At 58.6% G+C, this 26,764-nt stretch overlaps 1 protein-coding gene across 1 annotated transcript in view; it reads left to right on the top strand.

The window, feature by feature from the left end:
* Positions 1–25,761, top strand: part of AHNAK2 (AHNAK nucleoprotein 2) — a 39,787-nt gene extending 14,026 nt beyond the window's left edge. Inside the window, exons 2-8 of the mRNA XM_058567867.1 lie at positions 3,362–3,420; positions 3,531–3,629; positions 4,273–4,374; positions 5,283–5,433; positions 5,759–5,943; positions 6,084–9,464; positions 9,939–25,761. Coding sequence (XP_058423850.1) covers positions 3,362–3,420; positions 3,531–3,629; positions 4,273–4,374; positions 5,283–5,433; positions 5,759–5,943; positions 6,084–9,464; positions 9,939–24,500 — 18,539 coding nt within the window. The 3' untranslated portion in view covers positions 24,501–25,761. The remainder of the gene's footprint in view (positions 1–3,361; positions 3,421–3,530; positions 3,630–4,272; positions 4,375–5,282; positions 5,434–5,758; positions 5,944–6,083; positions 9,465–9,938) is intronic.
* The last annotated feature ends 1,003 nt before the right edge of the window (positions 25,762–26,764 follow it).

Genomic DNA, 26,764 nt, shown 5'->3' with positions numbered 1-26,764 from the left:
TATTTAATTATGATGAAATATAATTTATCACATTTCTTTTAGGACTCACACCTTTTGTATCCTGCTTAGGAAAACTTTGCCTCCGCCAAGGTGGCAAAGAATTTCTCCTATGTTTTCAACTTCTTGTAGAAGTTTTATAGTTTTAGGTTTTACATTTAGCCCTATGATTCATTTTGAGTTAATTTTTATATGTGATGTGAAGTAAGGGTTCAGGGTTTTATTTTTTTTTCCCAAATAAATATTCAGTTATCCCAGCACCATTGTTAAAAAGACTATTAATTTTCTATTGAAATAACTTGGCTGCTTTGTCAAAAATCAATTGACCATACAAAGTGTGGGACTCTTCCAGACTTTCTATTCTGTTCCATTGATCTTTATGTTTATACCATACTGCCTTGATTCCAGTGGGGCTCAGAGAAAATACCTAGTACAATTTAAATTATTTTAAATTTATTGAGACATTTTTAATGAACCAGCATATAGTTTGTCTTGGTGAATGTCCCGTATGCACTTAAAAGGAATGTGTATTCTGCTCTTGTCAGGCCGAGCAATCCCTAAGTATCAACTTGGTCTTCCCTGTTCTATTTCATGAGGCTGTCGACTAGGAGGGGAGTGTCAGTGTCTCCGACTGTGATTGTGGGTTTGTCTATTTGCCCTTGCAGTATTGCCAGTTTTCACTTCCATGTTTTTAACCTCTGTTCTTAGGTGTGTACAGACTTAGGTTTATTATGTTCTTTGATGAATTATCCCCTTTATCATTATGAAATGTTATGAGTAGTTTTTGCATGCTATATATTTTTCTTTCCTTTCACTTTTAACCCATCTGTATCTGTATATTTATGGTCCATTTCATGTAGATAGCATATAGTTGCGTCTTGCTTTTCTCTCTCTTCTGACAATCTCTACCTTTTGATTGGAATTTTAAGTCCCTTCATATTTAATGTAATTGTTGATATGGTTGGTTTAAATCCTACCGTCCTGTTAATTGCTTTCTATTTTGTCCCATCCGTTCTTTGCTCCTTTTTCCCTCTTTCCTTACCTTGTTTTAGCATTAATTAAATATATTTACACATATGTAACTGCTCAATAATATACGTAATACATATATATTTATATATTTTATACTATGTATACATTGTATATATTTGTATATACACAATAGATACACTTACATGTATTTATAGATAATGTATTGCTTTTACTATTTCATTTTCTTTCCATATTGGCTTATTAGCTATGCATTTTTTTAATGATTGCTTTATGGTTTATACTATGTACATTTTACTCATCACAGTAACCTTCAAATAGCATTATTCTACCTCGTGCACAATATAAGAACTTTACAGCAGAAACTGCCTTTACCACCAACCCCATCCTTCATGTAGTTGTCATATGCTTTACTTCTGCATATGTTAATTCTAGATTTTATTATTTTTATTTTATGCAGTTAGTTATCTTTTTCAGCTCTATTGAGGTATGATTTACATATCATAAAGCCCATGCATTGTAAATGTACAATTCAGTCGTTTTTAGTAACTTTATAGAGCTGTGCAACCACTACAATCCAGTTCTAGAACATTTCTATCACCTCCAAATTCTCTTGAGCCTGTTTACAGTCAGTGCCTTCTCCCACTCCTAGCCCTAGGCAATATTTCATTCATTCTGGTAAACTATAGAAATTCTGATTAAACATATCTCCTTTTTCCTCCCCCTCCTTTTTGCTATTATTGTCATATGTATATTACATCTATATATGTTATAGTCCCAAAATATGGCGTTAGAATTATTGCCCTATGCGAGGAGTTGACAGACTATGGGCTGTGCACTAAATGCAGCCTGTTGTTTGTTTTGTGAGTGAAGTTTGGTTGGAACGCAGCTTTGCTCATTCATTTCCGGGTGTCTGCAACTGCTTCTGTGCTGCACCTGGAGGGCCACATCAGGGATGGGATGGCCTGCAAGGCCTAAAATAGCTATTAAAAGCAAGAAATAGCAAGAAAAGTTTGCCAACCCTGCTGTATACAATCTTATGTCTTTTAAAGAAGTTAAGAGATGGAATGAGGAAAAGGATTTATTTATAGAGGTTTTTATAGTTGCCCACATTTTTACCATTTTCTCCATTCCTCATTTCTTTCTGTGGATTTGAGTTAGTATCTGGTGTCAGTTCCTTTAGCACTCCTTGTAAGGCAGATCTGCTAGCAATGAATTCTCCCAGACTTTGTTCATTTGCAAATGTCCTTATTTTGCCTTTATGTTGAAGGATCATTTGCTAGATATAGAATTTGGGTGACAACATTTCCCTCTCAGCAATTTGAGTATGTTGTTCCACTTTCTTCTAGCTTCCATGGTGTCAGATGTAAATTGTATTCTTGTGCCCTTATATGGGATGGGTCATTTTTCTCTTGCTGCTTCCAAAATTTTCTTTTTCTCTTACACATTTTGACTGTGATGTGTCTAGTCTGGATCTCTCTCTGTTTTCCTATCGGTGTTTGTGAGCTTCTTGGATCTGTAGGTTATCCTCAGCCTTTATTTCTTCAAATATTTTTCTGCCTCTTTCTCTTCCTCCTTTCCTTCTGAGACTTCTCTTACACGTATATTGGTATTCTTACTGTTGTCCCACAGATCTCTGAGGCTCTGTTCATTTTTCCTCTGTTCTTCAAATTGGTTAATTTCTATTAATCTACACGTTTTTCGTTTTTTTCTTCTGGTGTCTCAGATCTGCTCTTAAACCCCTCCAGTAGATTTTCAACTCCAGAATTTTCACTTGGCTTTTTTTATGATTTCTGTTTCTTTATGACATTCTCTCTTCATTGAGCCATTGTCATCATGTATTCCATTCATTCTTTAAACGTGGTTTCCTTTAGTTTTTTAAACAAATTTATAATAGTTGCTTTGAAGTCGGTGCTAAATCTAACCCCTGTGGATGTTCAAGACAGTGTCCGTTACTGCTTCGCTCTTCAGTGTGGATCATACATCCTGTGTCTTTGCAGGTCTTGTAAGTTTTTGTTGAATGTCGGATGTTCTAGGTTACACACTGGGGCAACTCTGGACTCTGATTCCCCCTCACAGTGACTACTGTTGTGTGTGTGTGTTTAGTAACTTTCTTGGACTAAATCAGTGAAGTCTCTCTCCTTTGTCTGAGCTCCCCTGGTGCTGGCTCACTGCCGTCTGACCTGATATCACCACCTCCCCGGCCCAGTGACTGTGGATCCTCCCCACCCCTGTGTGTGCACTCAGACCCAGTGTCCAGGATGGGGCTACACCACCTCCATGGTAGATGTCCCCTCCTGGGCCCCCACCCCCAGGTCCACCATCTGATCCCGCCACCTGCGTGGCTCCACTGACTCAGCCTCTCTCTCCACAGTGTCTGGCCGGCAGCTGCAGCCCGGGGAGCCAGATGCAGAGACCGAGGAGGACCACTCTGTAAGTGAACCCCAGGGAGGCCGCATGTTCCACTTATAGCCCCGCACCCATCCTTTCTGGGCCTGAGCAGAGCCCAAGTGGCTAAGGGTAACCTGATTCTCTTCTGCTAGGTGACTGAAGGGCCTGTGGACGAGACCGTTCGGCCACGGCCACAGGGGTCCTCACCTGTCTACGAATACGCCACTGAGGGTACTGGCTTCGGACCCCTGGTAAGCCTGCTGGACAGAGACCCCCAGGCTGAGGGAAGGCCCAGGCATGGGGCCTTCCTCCTCCCGCATCACCCTGTGTGGGCAACTCATACGTGTGTCTGAGCAGCCTTGCCGCCCTGCCCTGCTGCCCACTGGGCCATCCTTTCTGACCCCTCTGCACCACTTCCCCCAGGACCCCTCCCTGCAGTTGGCCAAGACACAGTCATGGTGGCGCACGTGTGTGTGCGTGTAGGGAACAGACCTCATGCTTCTGCGTGTAGCATGGCACAGGCTGTATGCGCACACATGCCATCTCTGGAAAGGAGACACAGACAGGGTCCCCACGGCCACCTCTGGAGAGGAGGACGAGGCGAGGGCCTTGGGGAAGACGTGTTTACTGACGGATGCGTTCTTGTCCTGCTTGTATTTCTTTCTTACCCTGCTCCACACAAAACCCCAGTTACCGTGGGGTTTCCCTGGGTGTGGCCCTGTCAGGAAGCACCGAGGCCCTGAGTCACCATCTCCCTGGAGGGCCTCAGCTCCCTCTGCCCACAGCTGTGCTCTGGGGGTTCTGGGCCCTTTGAGCTGGGCTCTCCTGGCCTCCCCGAGTCCCCCTGCCCCCTGGGCTGGGGCTGGTGTGTGACCCCTGTGTCTGTGGCTGCAGGAAGACACGCCGAGCAGGCAAGCCTCCTCAGGGAGGCGGAGATCCTGGTGGAAGCGAGATTCAGGGGACTCACGGACATTTTCCAGGATGAGCCATCCAGAGGTGGGTATGGCGGCAGCTGAGGGTCAGGGGAGTGACCCCTCCAAAGGGCTCCAGCCAGGGTGACCTGGGCCAAAACCAGAAGGAGGGGGGCAAGGAGGCTGGCAGTGAGCCACTGTGTCCTGTGCAAGGGCATGCTCGTCCCCCTCATCAGGCCTGTGGGAGTGGTGGGGAGGGGTTCCAGAGGGCTGGTCCAGGCTTCCACCAAGACCCCTCTACTCCTGTGATGAAGAGCCCGGACTCCTGGCCAGGTGGACCGAGATGCACAGACCTCAGTGTTCTCAGCTGTACAATGGGTAAGGCTGCTGCCTGCTGTGTACACAGGCCACAGAAGGTGCTAGATTCTGTGGGCACCCAGTGCAGTAGGTGCACTGCCTCCTGAGGCAGCCTGTTCTGTCATTGGCGGCCCCAGCAGTTCTAAAGCTCTGCCGGTCCCCGAGGCCCCCATCATCTCCAAGGTCAGACCAGCCACACTGTTTGCTGTACTTTCCTCGGCGTTTATGACCCTCCTTGGTTTGAGCACCAGCTGCCTGGTGTGCGATCAGTGCTTGGAACGAGTGTGAAGAGCAAACAGTGAGCCAACGGGAGAGGGTTTGGCCCCTGTGTGCAGAAGCCTCTCCTTTCTGCTCAGCGAGCTGCACTGGGCCTGGATGGGGGCCAAGACCAGGCTGCTCCTGGGTCCTGGCAGGTGGGGCGGGGACAAGAGGAGGCCCCTCCCACCTGAGGCTGCCTGCAGCTGGCTTCCTCCAAAGTTGGATACACCTGGCTGGGGGCCCTACCCTTGCCCTGTGTCACCTGGATGATGGACAGGACTCTGGGGTCCCCATCCTCAGGGGAGGCAGCCCCCAGCACTGATGCCCGTGATGGGACAAACACATGCTCACCACGGCCCTGACGTGCTTCTGCTCCAGTCCATGCAGGAGGCGACAGAAGTGACACTGAAGACCGAGGTGGAGGCTGGAGCCAGTGGCTACAGCGTCACCGGCGGTGGGGACCAGGGGATCTTTGTCAAGCAAGTGCTAAAGGATTCCTCGGCTGCCAAGCTCTTCAGCCTGAGAGAAGGTGCCATGATCGCCCCATTCCTGGGGTCCCCATGGTCCCTATCAGGGTGGGAGGTACCTGGAGGGGGATAGGGGCCACGCCTGGAGCTCAGGATGACCCCCTGAGACTGCTCAGCTGTGTCCAGGCTGGTGCCACTCATCGTGCTGGGTTTTCTCACCTGTGAAATGGGGTAGACCCCTTCCCACCCAGGGCTTGATGGAGGGAAGGGGCTGGGCAGCCCGGGCAGGTGTCCCTTTCTCCTTCCCACACCCCTGTAGACCCTTCCCTCACAGCGATGGTGAGGCCGGGGGAGCTAAGGCCCCAGGCCCACCTTGTCTTTCTCCAGGGGACCAGCTGCTCAGCGCAACCATATTCTTTGACGACATTAAATATGAAGATGCTCTCAAAATCCTCCAGTACTCAGAGCCGTACAAGGTTCAGTTCAAAATCAGACGGAAACTTCCTGCCAGAGAGGACGAGGCGTGGGCTTCTGGCGGTTTGCAGCGCGGCCCGCAGGGCAGTGAGAAGCAGGTCAGGCAGCTATGGGCAGCGAGGCTGGGCCTGCACCCCTGGGCCGAGGCTGGGAGGGGCTGACCCTCCCCTCTGTCCCTTGAGCCCAGGGCCTCAGACTTCTTACACTGGCACCAACAAGTTTACTCTCCCTGTTTCAGGACGAGGATGTCACTGATGGGTCCACAGAGACCCCCACGAAGACGCTGGAAGGAGGTGGAGACCAAGAGAGACTCATCTCAAAGCCCAGGGAGGGCAGAGGCAGGCGGCCCCAGAAGGAGCGGCTCTCCTGGCCCAAATTCCAAACAATAAAGAGCAAGCGTGGCCCAGGACCCCGAAGGTCACACAGCTCCTCTGAGGCCTATGAGCGGGGGGATGTGCCTGATGTGTCCCCCACGAGCACAGACACAGAGGCCCAGCTCCCAGCAGAGGAGCAGGAACAGAAGGCAGGGCCAGGTAGCCAGCGGAGGAGGAGGTTCCTGAACCTGAGATTCAGGGTGGGCTCAGGGAAGGGCCCGTCACCAGTGGGGCGACCGGGCAGAGGGGCCCGGGGTGAAGCAGTCCAGACTGGGGTCCTGGAGGAGACAAGACCTGGGGATGACAGACGAGAGGACATGGAGGCCGCTGCACACGTCAGGAGAGAGGACAGGACAGAAGAGGTAAAAGAGGGGGTTCCTGCTCTGAGCCCACAGTGGCCCACAGAGCCTGGCCGCCCCAGAGAGGGAGCCGTGGGGGAAGGGACGAGCATGGCACCCAGACACCCAAGGAAAACGAAGGAGGCACAGGTCCAGGAAGAGACAGTGCCTCAAGGGAAACTCGAGGCGGGTCCAGCCCTAGGACAGAATGGGGAGGCCCAGAGAGAAGGAGTACAGGGGCTGGAAATTGGCATTGCCAGGTTGTCTCTGAAAGACGTCGCAGAGGAAGACCAGACACAGAGCCGCCAACCAGAATTCCACGTCCGAATACCCAGTTTAAAGACACCCAAGTTTGGATTTTCCAAAGAAAAAGCGCTAGGGACAGAAGAAAGCACAATCACCATCCAGACAGGGCCCACGGAGCAGGAGGACACCCAGGGGGCCAGGCCAACCCCAGTGCCCCTGCCAGAACAGGAGAAACAAAAAGCAGAGGGGGACGCCGCTGGGCAGAGAGAAGAAGACACCAAGAGTGGGGACAAGGCTATGGAGGGAAAGATGAAAATGTTGAAATTCAAAATGCCCTCCTTCGGGTGGTCACCAGTGAAGCAGCCAAGGTCAGAGGCAGTGAAACCACCACAGGGAGCAGAGGAGGAAAAAGGAACTGGCATCACACTCATGAATGTGCGGACAGACGTGGGAGGCATAGATATGCAAGGAGAAGACAGAGAGAAACACAGGGCAGAGACACACCCACCAGAAATAAAAGGAGACAGTGAAGAGAGGAGGAGGATGGAAGGCATCGAATCCCAGGGAGACAAGGCGGTGGCCGCCAGAGACAGGAAGTTCAAAATGCCCAAGTTCAAGATGCCGTCCTTCAGCGTCTCGGCACCAAGCAAGTCCGCTGAGGCCACGGTGGACGTGTCCCTGCCCAAGGTACAGGCCGACATCAAGACCGGAGACCTCGGCACACAGCTCCCATCAGCCGAGTTGGAGGTCAAGACAGCTGAGGTGGGCGTGAAGCTCCCAGAGGGCAAAGTGCCTGAGGGACAGCTCCAGGAACCCACCGCTGGAGCCGGACTCAAAGGGCACCAGCCCAAGGTGCAGATCCCCAGCATCAAGAAGCCCAAGGGGGACATCAAGGCCCCCGAGGTGGACATCAAGGGCCCCAGCGTGGACCTGAAAGGCCTCCAGGGGAAGGTGAGTGCCCCCGGTGTGGAGGTGTCTCTGCCCAGCGTGGAGGTGGACGCCCAGGTGCCGGATGCTAAGCTGGAGGGCGACGTGTCCCTGGGAGACAAGGAGGTGGCCGCCAGAGACAGCAAGTTCAAAATGCCCAAGTTCAAGATGCCGTCCTTCAGCATCTCGGCACCAAGCAAGTCCGCTGAGGCCATGGTGGACGTGTCCCTGCCCAAGGTACAGGCCGACATCAAGACCGGAGACCTCGGCACACAGCTCCCATCAGCCGAGTTGGAGGTCAAGACAGCTGAGGTGGGCGTGAAGCTCCCGGAGGGCAAAGTGCCTGAGGGACAGCTCCAGGAACCCACCGCTGGAGCCGGACTCAAAGGGCACCAGCCCAAGGTGCAGATCCCCAGCATCAAGAAGCCCAAAGGGGACATCAAGGCCCCCCAGGTGGACATCAAGGGCCCCAGCGTGGACCTGAAAGGCCTCCAGGGGAAGGTGAGCGCCCCCGGTGTGGAGGTGTCTCTGCCCAGCATGGAGGTGGACGCCCAGGTGCCAGACGCTAAGCTGGAGGGTGACGTGTCCCTGGGAGACAAGGAGGTGGCCGCCAGAGACAGCAAGTTCAAAATGCCCAAGTTCAAGATGCCGTCCTTTGGCCTGTCAGCACCAAGCAAGTCCGTCGAGACCTCGGCAGACAGGTCCCAGCCAGAGGTACAGGCCGACATATCCCGGCCCTCCATTGAGGTGGACGTCAAGACCAGAGACCTCAGCATTGAGCTCCCATTGGCCGAGCTGAAGGTGAAGACAGTCCAGGTGGGCGGGAAGCTCCCAGAGGGCCAAGTCCCTGAGGGAGAGCTCCCAGAACCCACCACAGGAACCGGACTCAAAGGGCACCTGCCCAAGGTGCAGATGCCCAGCATTCAGTTGCCCAAGGTGGACATCAAGGCCCCCGAGGTGGACGTGAAAGGTGCCAAACTGGACCTGAAGGGCGCCAAAGCAGAGGTGACAGCATCCGGCGTGGAGGTGTCTCTGTCCAGCGTGGAGGTGGATGCCAAGGTGCCCGATGCCAAGCTCGAGGGCAGCGTCACCCCGGGAGACAAGGAGGTGGCCGCCAGAGACAGCAAGTTCACAATGCCCAAATTCAAGATGCCGTCCTTTGGCCTGTCAGCACCAAGCAAGTCTGTCGAGACCTCGGCAGACGTGTCCCTGCCAGAGGCACAGGCCGACATATCCCGGCCCTCCATTGAGGCGGACGTCAAGGCCGGAGACCTCAACATTGAGCTCCCATTGGCCGATCTGAAGGTCAAGACAGCCCAGGTGGGCGGGAAGCTCCCAGAGGGCCAAGTGACCGAGGGAGAGCTCCCGGAACCCGCCACAGGAACCGGACTCAAAGGGCACCTGCCCAAGGTGCAGATGCCCAGCATCCAGATGCCCAAGGTGGACATCAAGGCCCCCGAGGTGGACGTGAAGAGTGCCAAACTGGACCTGAAGGGCGCCAAGGCGGCGGTGACCGCCCCCAGCGTGGAGGTGTCTCTGCGCAGCGTGGAGGTGGATGCCAAGATGCTGGGCCCCAAGCTGGAGGGCGACGTGACCCTGGGGGACAAGGAGGTGGCCGCCAGAGACAGCAAGCTCAGAATGCCCAAGTTTAAGATGCCGTCCTTTGGCGTGTCGGCACCAGGGAAGTCCGTCGAGGCCTTGGCGGATGTGTCCCTGCCCAAGGTACAGGCTGACGTCAAGACCGGAGACCTCAGCGTTGAGCTCCGATTGGCCAAGCTGGAAGTCAAGACAGCCCAGGTGGACGTGGAGCTCCCGGAGAGCCAAGTGCCCAAGGGAGAGCTCCCAGAACCCTCTGCAGCCAGACTCAAAGGCCACCTGACTAAGGTGCTGATGCCCAGCATCAAGATGCCCAAGGTGGACATCAAGGCCCCCGAGGTGGACATCCAGGTCGCCAAACTGGACCTGGAGGGCGCCAAAGCAGAGGTGACAGCCCCCAGCGTGGAGGTGTCTCTGTCTAGCGTGGAGGTCGATGCCAAGGTGCCTGATGCCAAGCTCGAGGGCAGCGTCCCCCCGGGAGACAAGGAGGTGGCCGCCAGAGACAGCAAGTTCAAAATGCCCAAGTTCAAGATGCCGTCCTTCAGTGTGTCAGCTCCACGCAAGGATCGGGGAACATCCGTGGACGTGCCTGTGCCCAAGGTCGGAGGGGAGGTGACCCTGCCCTCTGTGGGAGGAGAGATCACAGCCCCAGAGGGCAGCGTCCAGCTATCATCTGCTGACATCCACCTGCCAGGGGCAGAGCTGGAGGTGGCCCTGCCTGAGGGAGAGGTGACAGTGGCCGAGCTGAAGGGGAAAGCAGAAGGGGCCAGGATCGAGGGCCACCTGCCGAAAGTGCAGATGCCCAGCGTCAAGATGCCCAAGGTGGACATCAAGGCCCCCCAGGTGGACATCAAGGGCCCCAGCATGGACCTGAAAGGCCTCCAAGGGGAGGTAAGCGCCTCCGGCGTGGAGGTGTCTCTGCCCAGCGTCGAGGTGGACGCCGAGATGCCAGGCGCCAAGCTGGAGGGCGACGTGTCCCTGGGAGACAAGGAGGTGGCTGCCAGAGACAGCAAGTTCAAAATGCCGAAGTTCAAGATGCCGTCTTTCGGCCAGTCGGCACCAAGCAAGTCTGTCGAGACCTCGGCGGATATGTCCCTGCCAGAGGTCCAGGCCGACATATCTCGGCCCTCCATTGAGGCGGACGTCAAGACCGGAGACCTCAGCGTTGAGCTCCCATTGGCTGAACTGAAGGTCAAGACAGCCCAGGTGGGCGGGAAGCTCCCAGAGGGCCAAGTGACCGAGGGAGAGCCTCCGGAACCCGCTGCAGGAACCGGACTCAAAGGGCACCTGCCCAAGGTGCAGATGCCCAGCATCCAGATGCCCAAGGTGGACATCATGGCCCCCGAGGTGGACGTGAAGGGCGCCAAACTGGACCTGAAGGGCGCCAAGGCGGAGGTGACCGCCCCCAGCGTGGAGGTGTCTCTGCGCAGCGTGGAGGTGGATGCCAAGATCCTGGGTGCCAAGCTGGAGGGTGATGTGACCCTGGGGGACAAGGAGGTGGCCGCCAGAGACAGCAAGCTCAGAATGCCCAAGTTCAAGATGCCGTCCTTCGGCGTGTTGGCGCCAGGCAAGTCCGTCGATGCCTTGGCGGACGTGTCCCTGCCCAAGGTACAGGCTGACGTCAAGACCAGAGACCTCAGCGTTGAGCTGCCATTGGCCGAGCTGGAGGTCAAGACAGCCCAGGTGGACGTGGAGCTCCCGGAGGGCCAAGTGCCCAAGCGAGAGCTCCCAGAACCCGCTGCAGCCAGACTCAAAGGCCACCTCACTAAGGTGCAGATGCCCAGCATCCAGATGCCCAAGGTGGACATCAAGGCCCCCGAGGTGGACATCCAGGTCGCCAAACTGGACCTGGAGGGCACCAAAGCAGAGGTGACGGCCCCCGGCGTGGGGGTGCCTCTGTCCAGCATGGAGGTGGATGCCAAGGTGCCCGGTGCCAAGCTCGAGGGCAGCGTCCCCCCGGGAGACAAGGAGGTGGCCGCCAGAGACAGCAAGTTCAAAATGCCCAAGTTCAAGATGCCGTCCTTCAGCGTGTCGGCCCCACGCAAGGATCTGGGAACATCTGTGGACGTGCCTGTGCCCAAGGTCGGAGGGGAGGCGACCCTGCACTCCGTAGGAGGAAAGATCACAGCCCCGGAGGGCAGCGTCCAGCTGTCATCTGCTGACATCCACCTGCCAGGGGCAGAGCTGGAGGTGGCCCTGCCTGAGGGAGAGGTGACAGTGGCCGAGCTGAAGGGGAAAGCAGAAGGGGCCAGGATCGAGGGCCACCTGCCAAAGGTGCAGATGCCCAGGGTCACGATGCCCAAGGTGGACGTCAAGGCCCCCCAGGTGGACGTCAAGGGCCCCAGCGTGGACCTGAAAAGCCTCCAGGGGGAGGTAAGCGCCCCCGGTGTGGAGGTGTCTCTGCCCAGTGTTGAGGTGGACGCCGAGGTGCCAGGCGCCAAGCTGGAGGGCGACGTGTCCCTGGGAGACAAGGAGGTGGCTGCCAGAGACAGCAAGTTCAAAATTCCGAAGTTCAAGATGCCGTCCTTCGGCCTGTCGGCACCAAGCAAGTCCGTCGAGGCCTCGGTGGATGTGTCCCTGGCAAAGGTGCAGGCCGACATATCCCGGCCCTCCATTGAGGCGGACGTCAAGACCGGAGACCTCAGCGTTGAGCTCCCATCGGCCGAGCTGGAGGTGAAGACAGCCCAGGTTGGCGGGAAGCTCCCGGAGGGCCAAGTGACTGAGGGAGAGCTCCCGGAACGCGCCGCAGCCGGACTCAAAGGCCACCTGCCCAAGGTGCCTATGCCCAGCATCAAGATGCCCAAGGTGGACATCAAGGCCCCCGAGGTGGACATCAAGGGTGCCAAACAGGACCTGAAGGACGCCAAAGTGGAAGTGACAGCCCCTGGCGTGGAGGTGTCTGTGCCCAGCTTAGAGGTGGACACGCAGGTGCCGGGCACTGAGCTTGAGGGCGACGTTTCCCTGGGAGACAAGGAGGTAGCCGCCAGAGACAGCAAGTTCAAAATGCCCAAGTTCAAGATGCCGTCCTTCGGCGTGTCTGCCCCACGCAAGCATCTGGGAACATCCGTGGACATGCCCATGCCCAAGGGCGGAGGGGAGGTGACCCTGCCCACTGTGGATGGAGATATCACAGCCCCGGAGGGGAGCGTCCAGCTGCCATCTGCTGATATCCACCTCCCAGGGGGAGAGCTGGAGGTGGCCGTGCCCGAGGGAGAGGAGTCGGTGGCTGAGCTGAAGTGCAAAGCAGAAGGGGCCGGGATCAAGGGCCACCTGCCAAAGGTGCAGATGCCCAGCGTCAAGATGCCCAAGGTGGACATCAAGGCCCCCAAGGAGGACATCAAGGGCCCCAGCGTGGACCTGAAAGGCCTCCAGGAGGAGGAGAGCGCCCCCGGCGTGGAGGTGTCTCTGCCCAGCATGGAGGTGGATGCCAAGATGCTGGGCACCAAGCTGGAGGGCGACGTGACCCTGGGGGACAAGGAGGTGGCCGCTAGAGACAGCAAGCTCAGAATGCCCAAGTTCAAGATGCCGTCCTTTGGCGTGTCGGTGCCAGGCAAGTCCGTCGCGTCCTTGGCGGATGTGTCCCTGCCCAAGGTACAGGCTGATGTCAAGACTGGAGACCTCAGCGTTGAGTTGCCATCGGCCGACCTGGAGGTCAAGACAGCCCAGGTGGGCGGGAAGCTCCCAGAGGGCCAAGTGACCGAGGGAGAGCTCCCAGAAGCTGCCGCAGGTGCCGGACTCAAAGGGCAAATGCCCAAGGTGCCGATGCCCAGCATCCAGATACCCAAGGTGGACATCAAGGCCCCCGAGGTGGACGTCAAAGGCGCCAAACTTGACCTGGAGGGCGCCACGGCAGAGGTTTCTGCCCCCAGCGTGGATGTGTCTCTGCACAGCATGGCGTTGGATGCCAAGATGCTAGGCTCCAAGCTGGAGGGCGACGTGACCCTGGGGGACAAGGAGGTGGCCGCCACAGACAGCAAGTTCACAATACCCAAGTTCAAGATGCCGTCCTTCGGCCTGTTGGCACCAAGCAAGTCCGTCGAGGCCTTGGCAGACGTGTCCCTTGCAAAGGCGCAGGCCGACATGTCCTGGCCCTCCATCGAGGCGGACGTCAAGACCGGAGACCTCAGCGTTGAGCTCCCATTAGCCGAGCTGGAGGTCAAGACAGCCCAGGTTGGCGGGAAGCTCCCGGAGGGCCAAGTGACCGAGGGAGAGCTCCCGGAACGCGCTGCAGCCGGACTCAAAGGCCACCTGCCCAAGGTGCAGATGCCCAGCATCAAGATGCCCAAGGTGCACGTCAAGGCCCCTGAGGTGGACCTCAAGGTCGCCAAACTGGACCTGAAGGGCGCCAAGGCGGAGGTGACCGCCCCCAGCGTGGAGGTGTCTCTGCGTAGTGTGGAGGTGGATGCCAAGATGCTGGGCACCAAGCTGGAGGGCGACGTGACCCTGGGGGACAAGGAGGTGGCCGCCAGAGACAGCAAGCTCAGAATGCCCAAGTTCAAGATGCCGTCCTTCGGCGTGTCGGCGCCAGGCAAGTCCGTCGAGTCCTTGGCGGACGTGTCTCTGCCCAAGGTACAGGCCGACGTCAAAACCGGAGACCTCACCATTGAGCTGCCATCGGCCAAGCTGGAGGTCAAGACAGCCCAGGTTGGCGGGGAGCGCCCGGAGGGCCAAGTGACCGAGGGAGAGCTCCCGGAACGAGCCGCCGCCGGGCTCAAAGGCCACCTGCCCAAGGTGCAGATGCCCCATATCACGATGCCCAAGGTGGACATCAAGGCCCCCGAGGTGGACATCAAGGGCACCAAACTGGACCTGAAGGGCACCAAAGTGGAAGTGACAGTCCCTGGTGTAGAGGTGTCTGTGCCCAGCTTAGAGGTGGACACGCAGGTGCCAGGTGCCAAACTTGAGGGCGCCGTGTCCCTGGGAGACAAGGAGGTAGCTGCCAGAGACAGCAAGTTGAAAATGCCCAAGTTCAAGATATCATCCTTCGGCGTGTCTGCCCCACGCAAGCATCTGGGAACATCCGTAGACGTGCCCATGCCCAAGGGTGGATGGGAGGTGACCATGCCTACTGTAGGTGGAGAGATCACAGCCCCGGAGGGGAGCGTCAAGCTGCCATCTGCTGATATCCACCTGCCAGGGGGTGAGCTGGAGGTGGCCGTGCCCGAGGAAGACGTGGCGGTGGCCAAACTGAAGGGCAAAGCAGAAGGGGCCAGGATCAAGGGCCACCTGCCAAAGGTGCAGATGCCCAGTGTGACGATGCCCAAGGTGGACATCAAGGCCCCCCAGATGGACATCAAGGGCCCCAGTGTGGACCTGAAAGGCCTCCAGGGGGAGGGGAGCGCCCCCGGTGTGGAGGTGTGTCCGCCCAGCGTGGAGGTGGACCTCCAGGTGCCGGGCGACAAGCTGGAGGGTGACGTGTCCCTGGGAGACAAGGAGGTGGCCGCCACAGACAAGAACTTCAAAATGCCCAAGTCCAAGATGCCGTCCTTCGGGCTGTCAGCGCCAAGCAAATCCGGTGAGGCATCAGCAGACGTGTCCCTGCCTTCCATCCAGGCTGATGTCAAGACCGGAGACCTCAGCGTTGAGCTCCCATCTGCCGAGCTGGAGGTCAAGACAGCCCAGGTGGGCGTGGAGCTCCCGGAGGGCCAAATGCCCGAGGGACAGCTCCAGGAACTCGGCACTGGAGCCGGAATCAAAGGGCACCAGCCCAAGGTGCAGATGCCCAGCATCAAGAAGCCCAAGGGGGACATCAAGGCCCCCCAGGTGGATATCAAGGGCACCAGCGTGGACCTGAAAGGCATCCAGGCGAAGGTGAGCACCCCCGGTGTGGAGGTGTCTCTGCCCAGCGTGGAGGTGGACGCCCAGGTGCCGGGCGCCAAGCTGGAGGGCGACGCGTCCCTGGGAGACAAGGAGATGGCTGCCACAGACAGCAAGTTCAAAATGCCCAAGTTCGAGATGCCATCCTTTGGGCTGTCGGCACCAAGGAAGTCCGTCGAGACCTCGGCAGACGTGTCCCTTCCAAAGGTCCAGGCTGACGTGTCCCGGCCCTCCATCGAGGCTGACGTCAAGACCGGAGACCTCAGCGTTGAGCTCCCATTGGCCAAGCTGGACGTCAAGACAGCCCAGGTTGGCGGGAAGCTCCCAGATGGCCAAGTGACGGAGGGAGAGCTCCCAGAACCCGCCACAGGAGCCGGACTCAAAGGGCACCTGCCCAAGGTGCAGATGCCCAGCATCAAGATGCCCAAGGTGGACATCAAGGCCCCCAAGGTGGACATCAAGGTCCCCAAACTGGACCTGCAGGGCGCCAAGGTGGAGGTGACCGCCCCCAGCGTGGAGGTGTCTCTGCAGAGCGTGGAGGTGGATGCCAAGATGCTGGGCACCAAGCTGGAGGGCGACGTGACCCCGGGGGACAAGGAGGTGGCCGCCAGAGACAGCAAGCTCAGAATGCCCAAGTTCAAGGTGCCGTCCTTCGGCGTGTCGGCGCCAGGCAAGTCTGTCGAGTCCTTGGCGGACGTGTCCCTGCCCAAGGTACAGGCTGACGTCAAGACTGGAGACCTCAGCGTTGAGCTGTCATCGGCCGAGCTGGAGGTCAAGTCGGCCCAGGTGGGCGGGAAGCTCCCAGAGGGCCAACTGACCGAGGGAGAGCTCCCAGAACCTGCCGCAGGAGCTGGACTCAAACGGCAAATGCCCAAGGTGCCGATGCCCAGCATCCAGATGCCCAAGGTGGACATAAAGGCCTCCGAGGTGGACGTCAAAGGCGCCAAACTTAACCTGGAGGGCGCCAAGGCAGAGGTGACCGCCCCCAGCGTGGAGGTGTCTCCACACAGCATGGAGGTGGATGCCAAGATGCTAGGCTCCAAGCTGGAGGGCGACGTGACCCTGGGGGACAAGGAGGTGGCCACCAGAGACAGCAAGTTCAAAATGCCCAAGTTCAAGATGCCGTCCTTCAGCGTGTCGGCCCCACGCAAGGATCTGGGAATATCCGTGGACGTGCCCATGCCCAAGGTCGGAGGGGAGGTGACCCTGCCCTCTGTGGGAGGAGAGATCACAGCCCCGGAGGGCAGCGTCCAGCTGTCATCTGCTGATATCCACCTGCCAGGGGCAGAGCTGGAGGTGGCCCTGCCCGAGGGAGAGGTGGCAGTGGCCGAGCTGAAGGGCAAAGCAGAAGGGGTCTGGATCGAGGGCCACCAGCCAAAGGTGCAAATGCCCAGCATCAAGACGCCCAAGGTGGACATCAAGGCCCCCCAGTTGGACATCAAGGGCCCCAGCGTGGACCAGAAAGGCCTCCAGGGAGAGGTGAGCGCCCCCGGCGTGGCGATGTCTCTGCCCAGTGTGGAGGTGGACGCTCAGGTGCCAGGCGCCAAGCTGGAGGGGGACCCGTCCCTGGGAGACAAGGATGTGGCTGCCAGAGACAGCAATTTCAAAATGCCCATGTTCACGATGCCATCCTTCGGCCTGTCGGCACCAAGCAAGTCCGTCGAGGCCTCGGAGGACGTTTCCCTGGCAAAGGTCCAGGCCGACATGTCCCTGCCCTCAATCCAGTCCGACGTCAAGACCGCAGACCTCATCCTTGAGCTCCCATCGGCCAAGCTGGAGGTCACAACAGCCCAGGGGGGCGGGAAGCTCCCAGAGGGCCAAGTGACCGAGGGAGAGCTCCCGGAAGGTACTGCAGCCGGACTCAAAGGGCACCTGCCCAAGATGCAGATGCCCAGCATCCAGATGCCCATGGTGGACATCAAGGCCCCCGAGGTGGACGTCAAGGGAGCCAAACTGGACCTGAAGGGCGCCAAAGCGGAGGTGAGCACCCCCGAGGTGGAGGTTTCTCTGCCCAGCGTGGACGTGGATGCCAAGGTGCCGGGCGCTAAGCTCGAAGGCGACGACACCCCTGGAGAAAAGGAGGTGGCCGCCAGAGACAGCAAATTCAAAATGCCCAAGTTCAAGATGCCCTCCTTCGGCGTGTCTGCCCCACGGAAGGATCTGGGAACATCAGTGGACGTGGCCGTGTCCAAGGTCGGAGGGGAGGCTACCCTGCCCTACATGGGAGGAGAGATCACAGCCCCGGAGAGCAGCGTCCAGCTGTCATCTGCTCATATCCACCTGCCAGGGACAGAACTTGAGGTGGCCCTGACCGAGGGGGAGGTGGCAGTGACCGAGCTGAAGGGGAAAGCAGAAGGGGCCAGGATCAAGGGCCACCTGCCAAAGGTGCAGATGCCCAGCATCAAGAAGCCTAAGGTGGACATCAAGGCCCCCCAGGTGGACATCAAGGGCCCCAGCGTCGACCTGAAAGGCCTCCAGGGGAAGGTGAGCACCCCCGGTGTGGAGGTGTCTCTGCCCAGCGTGGAGGTGGATGCCCAGGTGCCGGACACCAAACTGGAGGGCGATGTGTCCCTGGGAGACAAGGAGGTGGCCGCCGCAGACAGCAAGTTCAAAATGCCCAAGTTCAAGATGCCGTCCTTTGGGCTGTCGGCACCAAGCAGGTCCATCGAGACCTCGGCAGACGTGTCCCTGCCAAAGGTCCAGGCTTACATGTCCCGGCCCTCCATCGAAGCCGACGTCAAGACCGGAGACCTCAGTGTTGAGTTCCCATCGGCCGAGCTGGAGGTCAAGACAGCCCAGGTTGGCGGGAAGCTCCCAGAGGGCCAAGTGACCGAGGGAGAGCTCCCGGATCCAGCCGCTGGAGCCGGACTACAAGGGCACCTGCCCAAGGTGCAAATGCCCAGCATCAAGATGCCCAAAGTGGACATCAAGGCCCCCCAGGTGGACGTCAAGGGCGCCAAACTTGACCTGAAGGGCCCCAAAATGGAAGTGACAGCCCCCGGTGTGGGGGTGTCTGTGCCCAGCTTAGAGGTGGACACGCAGTTGCCGGGCGCCAAGTTTGAGGGTGACATGTCCCTGGGAGACAAGGAGGTAGCCGCAAGAGACAGCAAGTTCAAAATGCCCAAGTTCAAGATGCCGTCCTTCGGCGTGTCTGCCCCACGCAAGCATCTGGGAACATCCGTGGATGTGCCCATACCCAAGGTCGGAGAGGAGGGGACCCTGCCCTCTGTGGGTGGAGAGATCACAGCCCCGGACGGGATCGTCCAGGTGCCATCTGCTGATATCCACCTGCCAGGGGCAGAGCTGGAGGTGGCCCTGCCCGAGGGAGAGGTGGCAGTGGCCGAGCTGAAGGGCAAAGCAGAAGGGGCCCGGATCAAGGGCCACCTGCAAAAGGTGCAGATGCCCAGCGTCAAGATGCCCAAGGTGGACATCAAGGCCCCCCCAGTGGACATCAAAGGCCCCAGCGTGGACCTGAAAGGCCTCCAGGGGGAGGGGAGCGCCCCCTGTGTGCAGGTGTCTCTGCCCAGCGTGGAGGTGGACGCCCAGGTGCCGGGTGCCAAGCTGGAGGGCGACGTGTCCCTGGGAGACAAGGAGGTGGCCACCACAGACAGGAAGTTCAAAATGCCCAAGTCCAAGATGCCGTCCTTGGGGCTGTCGGCACCAAGCAAATCAGTCGAGGCATCAGCAGACGTGTCCCTGCCAAAGGTACAGGCTGACGTGTCCCTGCCCTCCATCCAGGCTGACGTCAAGACCGGAGACCTCAGCGTTGAGCTCCCATCTGCCGAGCTGGAGGTCAAGACAGCCCAGGTGGGCGTGGAGCTCCCGGAGGGCCAAGTCCCTGAGGGAGAGCTCCAGGAACTCACCACTGGAGCCGGACTCAAAGGGCACCAGCCCAAGGTGCAGATGCCCAGCATCAAGAAGCCCAAGGGGGACATCAAGGCCCCCCAGGTGGACATCAAGGGCGCCAGCGTGGACCTGAAAGGCCTCCAGGCGAAGATGAGCGCCCCCGGTGTGGAGGTGTCTCTGCCCAGCGTGGAGGTGGACGCCCAGGTGCCGGGCGCCGAGCTGGAGGGCGACGCGTCCCTGGGAGACAAGGAGATGGCCGGCACAGACAGCAAGTTCAAAATGCCCAAGTTCAAGATGCCGTCCTTTGGGCTGTCGGCACCAAGCAAGTCCGTCAAGACCTCGGCAGATGTGTCCCTTCCAAAGGTCCAGGCTGACGTGTCCCTGTCCTCCATCCAGGCTGACGTCAAGACCGGAGACCTCAGCGTTGAGCTCCCATCTGCCGAGCTGGAGGTCAAGACAGCCCAGGTGGGCGTGGAGCTCCCAGAGGGCCAAGTCCCTGAGGGAGAGCTCCAGGAACTCGCCACTGGAGCCGGAATCAAAGGGCACCAGCCCAAGGTGCAGATGCCCAGCATCAAGAAGCCCAAGGGGGACATCAAGGCCCCCCAGGTGGACATCAAGGGCGCCAGCGTGGACCTGAAAGGCCTCCAGGCGAAGGTGAGCGCCCCCGGTGTGGAGGTGTCTCTGCCCAGCGTGGAGGTGGATGCCCAGGTGCCGGGCGCCAAACTGGAGGGCGACGTGTCCCTGGGAGACAAGCAGGTGGCCGCAGACAGCAAGTTCAAAATGCCCAAGTTCAAGATGCCGTCCTTTGGGCTCTCGGCACCAAGCAAGTCCGTTGAGACCTCCGCAGACGTGTCTCTGCCAAAGGTCCAGGCTGACGTGTCCCGGCCCTCTATCGAAGCCGACGTCAAGACTGGAGACCTCAGTGTTGAGCTCCCATCGGCCGAGCTGGAGGTCAAGACAGCCCAGGTGGGCCGGAAGCTCCCGGAGGGCCAAGTGCCTGAGGGAGAGCTCCCGGAACCCGCCACTGGAGCCGGATTCAAAGGGCACCTGCCCAAGGTGCTGATGCCCAGCATCAAGATGCCCAAGGTGGACATCAAGGCCCCCCAGGTGGACATCAGAGGCGCCAAAGTGGACCTGAAGGGCAGCAAACGGGAGGTGACTGCCCCCAAAGTGGAGGTGTCTTTGCCCAGCGTGGAGATGGACACTCAGGTGCCGGGTGCCAAGCTCGAGGGCGACGTGTCCCTGGGAGATAAGGAGGTTGCCGCCAGAGACAGCAAGTTCAAAATGCCCAAGTTCAAGATGCCGTCCTTTGGCCTGTCGGCACCAGGCCAGCCCGTTGACACCTCGGCGGACGTGTCCCTGCCCAAGGTACAGGCCGACATCAAGACCGGAGACCTCACCATTGAGCTCCCATCTGCCGAGCTGGAGGTCAAGACAGCCCAGGTGGGCGTGAAGCTCCCGGAGGGCCAAGTACCCGAGGGAGAGCTCCAGGAATCCACCACTGGAGCTGGACTCAAAGGGCACCTGCCCAAGGTGCAGATGCCCAGCATCAAAATGCCCAAGGTGGACACCAAGGCCCCCCAGCTGGACATCAAGGGGCCCAAAATGGACGCGAAGAGCGCCCAAGTGGAGGTGAGCACCCCCGGGGTGGAGGTGTCTCTGCCCAGTGCGCAGGTGGACGCCGAGCTGCCAGATGCCAAGGTCGAGGGTGCCGTGTCCCTGGGAGACGAGGAGGTGGCCGCCAGAGACAGAAAGTTCAAAATGCCCAAGTTCAAGATGCCGTCCTTCGGCGTGTCGTCCTCAGGCAAGGATCTGGGAACATCCGCAGACGTGCTAGTGTGCAAGGTCGGAGGGAAGGCGACCCTGCCCTCCGTGGGAGGAGAGATCACAGACCCTGAGGGCAGCGTCCAGCTGTCATCTGCTGATATCCACCTGCCAGGGGGAGAGCTGGAGGTGGCCCTTCCTGAGGGAGAGGTGGCGGTGGCCGAGCTGAAGGGCAAAGCAGACGGGGCCAGGATCAAGGGCCACCTGCCAAAGGCGCAGATGCCCAGCATCAAGATGCCCAAGGTGGACATCAAGGCCCCCCAGGTGGACATCAAGGGCCCCAGCGTGGACCTGAAAGGCCTCCAGGGGGAGGGGAGCGCCCCCGGTGTGGAGGTGCCTCTGCGCAGCGTGGAGGTTGATGCCCAGGTGTCGGGCGCCAAGCTGGAGGGCAACGTGTCCCTGAGAGACAAGGAGGTGGCCGCTAGAGATAGCAAGTTCGGAATGCCTAAAGTCAGCATGTCCTTTTTCAGTCCGCCATCCAGTAGGGCTTATGTAATTCAGGGACATTTTGAAGATGCTGAGGTGACTGTTTCTTCAGGTGACTTGGGTCCTGACATCCCTGCAGGTGAACATAGTGTTTCCAAAGTCAGTGTTGATTCGAGCCTGTCACTTGGAAAAGGTGGAGAAAAAGGTAAACCCAAGAAAAGCCATTTCAAGTTTCCCAAAGTCTTCTCTCATCCTGAGAGAACGCTTGGAGGCGCTGTCGCACTGGATACAGAATCTGGGGTTCCTCTTCCCCAGAGTGTCTCGGCCACCCCCTCAGAGGTTGGTGGGGGCGGGTCATGTGGGGAGCCTTCCCTGCAGGTGCCCAGACTAGCCTGGCCTGGTTTTCCTTTAGCCAAGCTTGATCTCACTGGTCTTCAAATGGAAACCTCTACCCTCACTCCGTGCGAGGGCGTCACACTTACAAAATACCAGGTGACAGTCCCCCAAGCCGCCATCCCTGTGGAGCTGCCTCAGGAAACCCTTTCTGGGTCCCAGGTCGACGCTCACCTTCCCAGCACAGAAAGCTCTGCAGACCCCCCTCGTGGTGAGCGAGTTCCATTGTCCCAAACTGACCATCACCCTGGCCCAGTGGAACCCCTGTTTCCTGCATCTTATGGGCAGGTGAGTTTTCCTATATTTCATCGACCAAAGTTCGGGTTTTCAGTCCCAATGGCAGCAGAGGCTGAGGTGGAGCCCCGTGCTGCGGAGCACGCCCCTGCCCTGTCTCCTCCTAGCCCTGCGTGGGGACTGGACTCCTCGGCCAAGGAAGCCACTGTGTTCCCTATGCCAGGCACTCACCTGCCATCCACAGGTGTCTCCATGTCCAAGGGGCCAGAGGGACCCCAGGACACCATGGAGGCGCCAGCAATAGCCCCAGCTGAAGCCCCAGGTGAAGAAGCCGACCGTGAAGGCAAAAGCAGTTCTTTAAAAAGGCAGAAGTTCAAGCTTCCGTCCCTTAGGTGGTCCCCAAAGAAGGGGGCAGGGCCCAAAGGGGACCCTGGACATAGCCTGGAAGACGCCAAGCTCAGCGTAGCCGTAGGCGTGGGCCCGACGGGTGTCCCGCCCGAGGTACATGTTCCAGAAATGGAAGTGCACGTGGATGTGCCTCCTGGGAAGGACGGAGAGAAGGGAAGGGTCCAGACACCTTTTAAGGCTTCTAAGGGAGGGGCCGGCCTGCCACAAGGCGGCCCAGATCCCTCTCTCTCTAGTTCCCCCACAGAGGGTGACCCTCACGCCACAGTGAGGGCCAGCGGTGAGGGTGTTGGGGGCATTGGTGCAATGGTGGGCCCCCCAACAGAAGCCCCCCTCCAGCCATCCTGTAGGGCACCAGATGGCACGGCAGAAAGGCCAGAAGGGGACGCCGCCGCGGGAGAAGTGCAGACGGGATCGCAGGAGAGCTGGTTTAGAATGCCCGCGCTCCGCCTGCCCGTCTTCCGGCGCTCTGCCAAGGAGAAAAGTGGGGCTGGGGGCCCGGGGGCGCAGACACCCGCACCTGCTGCCAGCACGCCAGCACCAGCCACAGTCAAGAGTCAGGGGGCCCACGTTTCTGGGTCAGAAGTGGAGCCTACGACGTCCTTGCAGTCCCCAGAGGCAGACGCAGACACGACGGCTGCGGAGAGCGCGTCCTACGCAGATGTTCTAAGGCGAAATCTTGACGAGAAAGGCTTGAAGCTGCACCTCCCTCCTGACGGCTCGTCCACCGCTGAGCTTTCCACTCCAGAGGCCACGGGCCGTCCCACTGAAGGCTCCCTCCCCCTTCAGGTGCTCAGCGGTGGGAGACTGTCAGAAACCCAAGCTGCTCTGGGAGAAGCGGGCAAGACTCCTCTCCCTGGGCCAGCAGGACCTGCCGGAGAGGGAGAGAGAACAGAGGACCGGTCTTCCTGTCCCGAAGGCCCTCTGAAACTGAAGGCCTCAAGTACTGACATGCCATCTCAGGTTTCCGTGGTCACCATGGGTCAGCTCTGGGAAGACTCTGTGCTAACTGTCAAGTTCCCCAAGTTAGAGGTCCCGAGATTCTCCTTCCCCACGCGTAGCTCTGAGGCCGACGTTTTTGTCCCCACCGTGAGAGCGGTGCAGTGCTCTGAGAGCAGCCTCGACATCGCCCTGAGTCAGGAAAGCCCTGGAGTCTGGGGTGCGAGCATCCTGAAGACAGGCGCTGGGGTCCCTGGGGAGCAGCCTGTGGCCCTTGACCCCTCCTTGGAAGCTTCCCCCATTTCTAAGGTCAGAGTGCGCATTCAAGGTGCTCAGGTTGGGAGCCAAGAGGTCACCATCCACAGCAGGGTGACAGCAGAGTTTGCTGACCTCTCGGGACCTGAGGCTATTTCCACTCAGATTGTGCGGGAATCGGAGATCGCTGCGTCCGAGATCCAACCGCCGCCTTACGGATTTTCCTTGCTAAAGGGGAAGGGTCCAGAGCCCCCCACGCAGGCTGGGGTGCACACGCTAACTCAAGACTCTCAGCCGAGGGAGGATCTGCAAGAGGCTCCCCAACAAGTCGCCCCAGGAGCAGACCCCATTGCTGGAGACCTCCAGCCCGATACTGGAGAACCATTTGAAATCATCTCTTCCAGCGTCGGCGTGCCTGGACCACAAATGTGTACGTTTGAAGTTCACTCTGGCCACCAGTTTGCAGACAGCTGTTCCGACGAGGAGCCTGCGGAAATTCTCGAATTTCCCCCTGAAGATAGCCAAGAGGCAGCCGCAGATGAAGACAGGGCTCTGAACGAGAAGCCCGAAAGTAAAAGATCTTCTGGTCTGTTCAGGTTTTGGCTTCCAAATATCGGATTTTCTTCTTCCGTCGACGAGACCAGCGCCGAATCCAAAGGCGAAGTTCTGAAATCTGCCCCCGTCCAGACGCAGCCCGAGGCTCGGCCGGAGGCAGAAACGCCTGAAAAACAGGAGAAGGCGGGCTGGTTTCGATTTCCCAAATTAGGGTTCTCCTCGTCTCCTACCAAGAAAAGCAAAACCTCTAAGGATGAGGCAGGTCCGGCAGAGCAGAAAGTCCAGGAAGAAACAGTCACCTTTTTCGATGCCCGAGAAAGCTTCTCCCCCGAGGAGGAGGACGGCAGACTGGCAGAGGCTGCGGGCGCCGGGCCAGGCTCCGGAGCGATGGTGTCCTCGTCAGCAAGAACCGAGTTAATCCTGCTGGAGCAGGACAAAGAAGCCAGCGACGAATCCACACCCGGGCCCGCCACCAAATGAGTCACACTGGATGGTGTGACTTTTCGGCGGAGGACGTGTGCAAGCGAAGCTGGAGGCTGTGGCGGGCACGGGCACCCATCCTGACAGCGCGTCCCCCTCAGTTCACAGAACTGAGAACTAACAGAGATGCACGAGAACAACGTGCCACCGTCGCACATCCTCCAAAGCCCTCCAGAAAAGTGCCCAGGTCCTCCCGAGCTTTGGAAGTGGAGGGGCCTCCTGACTCCCCACAAGAGTCCACACACGCTCTGGTGCTCTCGAGGCGCTGCTGGAGAAAGGTCTTCATTTAATACGTTTCAAAAGACCTGCCCCAGTGCCCATGAGGACAGGCCTGTTTCTCTGAGCAAGGGGTTCTAACAGCCGCGGTGTGAGCAGTTTCCATATAACTCCTGTCCTGCTGCTGCTGCTTCCTGGCGAAGGTAGTTTCTGTGTTCCAGGCACAGTCCGGCGTGTTCCAGGAAGCCCCATTCCCTGCTCACTTGTTTACTCCTTTTGACTGTCTCGCCAAGGCAAGCTTTGTGATGCTTCGTGGACAATGCGTGCGTGCTGGGCAGAAGGGTGGTAGCCGATGGCTGCCTGGCAGCTGTGCCCCTGGCGGCTGTGGGCAGGGTGAGCCAGCAGAGGTCCCGACGTCCAGGAGTTGCCATGAGACGTCTGTGCGTGTCCCCTTGCCTGCTGGCCTCTGACTGTGCCTCTCTCGTGGGCACAGCTCCTGCATGGCCCCCGAGCCCCTTCCTGTGTACGCTGCAGCTGGACTGCGGATGGAACCTACTGGGCTGTTCCCTGGATGGGCAATAAAGGAAAATGGTGTCCACAGTACGGCTGCCGAGGGCTTGTGTTCTGGGGTGGAAACCCACCCCTGTCCTTGCATTCCTCCCAGGTGCTCCCCGTCCTAGTCTCTGCTCAGTTGCTCTAGGAGACAGCCAAGGTGAATCTTTGAGTGGTTGTCACTTACCTGTCTGTCCGTCCGGACCCTCCTCTGAGCCAGCAGCTGTGAGAGGCCAAGAGGGAGAAGGCACGGGCCCAGGAGTTTGCAGCGTGGCACGGGACACAGACACAACACTCCCAGCCCAGCTCGAAGGCGGCACAAGGACACGGTGCCATGGGCAGAGCCCGGAAGCGCAGAGAGAGAGGTCCTTGGCAGGGGCGGTTGGCTGGGTCCTAAGCCTGATAGGGCCCATCTCAGAAGCTTCCTGCACCACAGCGGCCCTCCTTCCGAGCAGCCCACGGGAAATAAACCCACCTGGGATAGTGGAACGAGGGTTGAGGGTTTTCCTGCAACCTCTCAGTGGTCAGATCTCCCCCCAGCTGCCCTCAGATGCCCCTCCCGGCGTTCTGAGGGGCAGGTGGAGCCTGGGCCACCTCCCTCCTGGCCCAGGCGGGCTCCTGGTGACATGCTCTTCCCTTGGAGAAGAGTGACTGCTCTCATGGCTGGGGTACAGGAGCAAGAGCTGGGCTGAGAGCCCCCACTGCTGCTCCCGAGGCTGGCCCCCTGCCACTGTGCTGCCCTGAGAGGGCCTGGAAGGGAGGTGGCCAGGGGGGGCAAGAATGCGGGCTGGGAAGGAGAGCCAGGGTTCTCTCCTGCCCCAGGGGCATCATGGGCAAGTCATGTCTTTCCCTGTGGCTGGCTGGGAAAGTCACCCAAGTTAGGGGCTGTGGAATCCTCTGGAAAGCGAGCTGACACAAGGCCCCCCCGGGTGGCTCATGAGTGAGGAAAGGAAAAGTCAGTGAGGTCTTTGTCCTGCAGTTAAGTGAGGCTGTCACACCCTCCCGAGCCAAGGGTCCCTGCCTCTCCCTGTATGCCAGACAGACATGGCCGTGCAGGAGTACGGGGAACACTGTGGTGGGGTCTGCCTGGCTCCGTGGGGTTTTCGTCCTTCCCTGCACCTGAAGTCAAGGCCTGAGATATTGGGGCCTTGGTGCTGGAGGCCGTAGAGGCAGTTGTCGCATCGCACAGGGAGCGGCTGAGCAGCACGACTGCCCCAGTCTCCCTGTGTGGCCTCACTTCTCTTGTGTATGAGCTATCTATGCTGTGTAACAATACCACTGCCAATTAGCTGCTGACAACAACACCCATTTAGGATCTCCCAGTTTCTGTGGATCAGGAGTCCAAGCACAGCATAGCTGAGTCCTCTGCTCAGGGTCCCACAAGGCTACAAGCACCGTGTCGGCGGGGCTGCGTCAACGCAAATAATCCATACTCAATCTATAAATCAAAATTGGAGTGAGTTTATTATGAGCGAGATCTGAGGACTAGGAGGGCA

Source organism: Diceros bicornis, chromosome 24 (genome assembly GCF_020826845.1).
Source record: "Diceros bicornis minor isolate mBicDic1 chromosome 24, mDicBic1.mat.cur, whole genome shotgun sequence".
In the NCBI taxonomy this organism is placed as follows: Eukaryota; Metazoa; Chordata; class Mammalia; order Perissodactyla; family Rhinocerotidae; genus Diceros; species Diceros bicornis.
The sequence above is the reverse complement of the archived record's forward strand: the minus strand, read 5'-3'. Positions and strand labels throughout refer to the sequence as shown.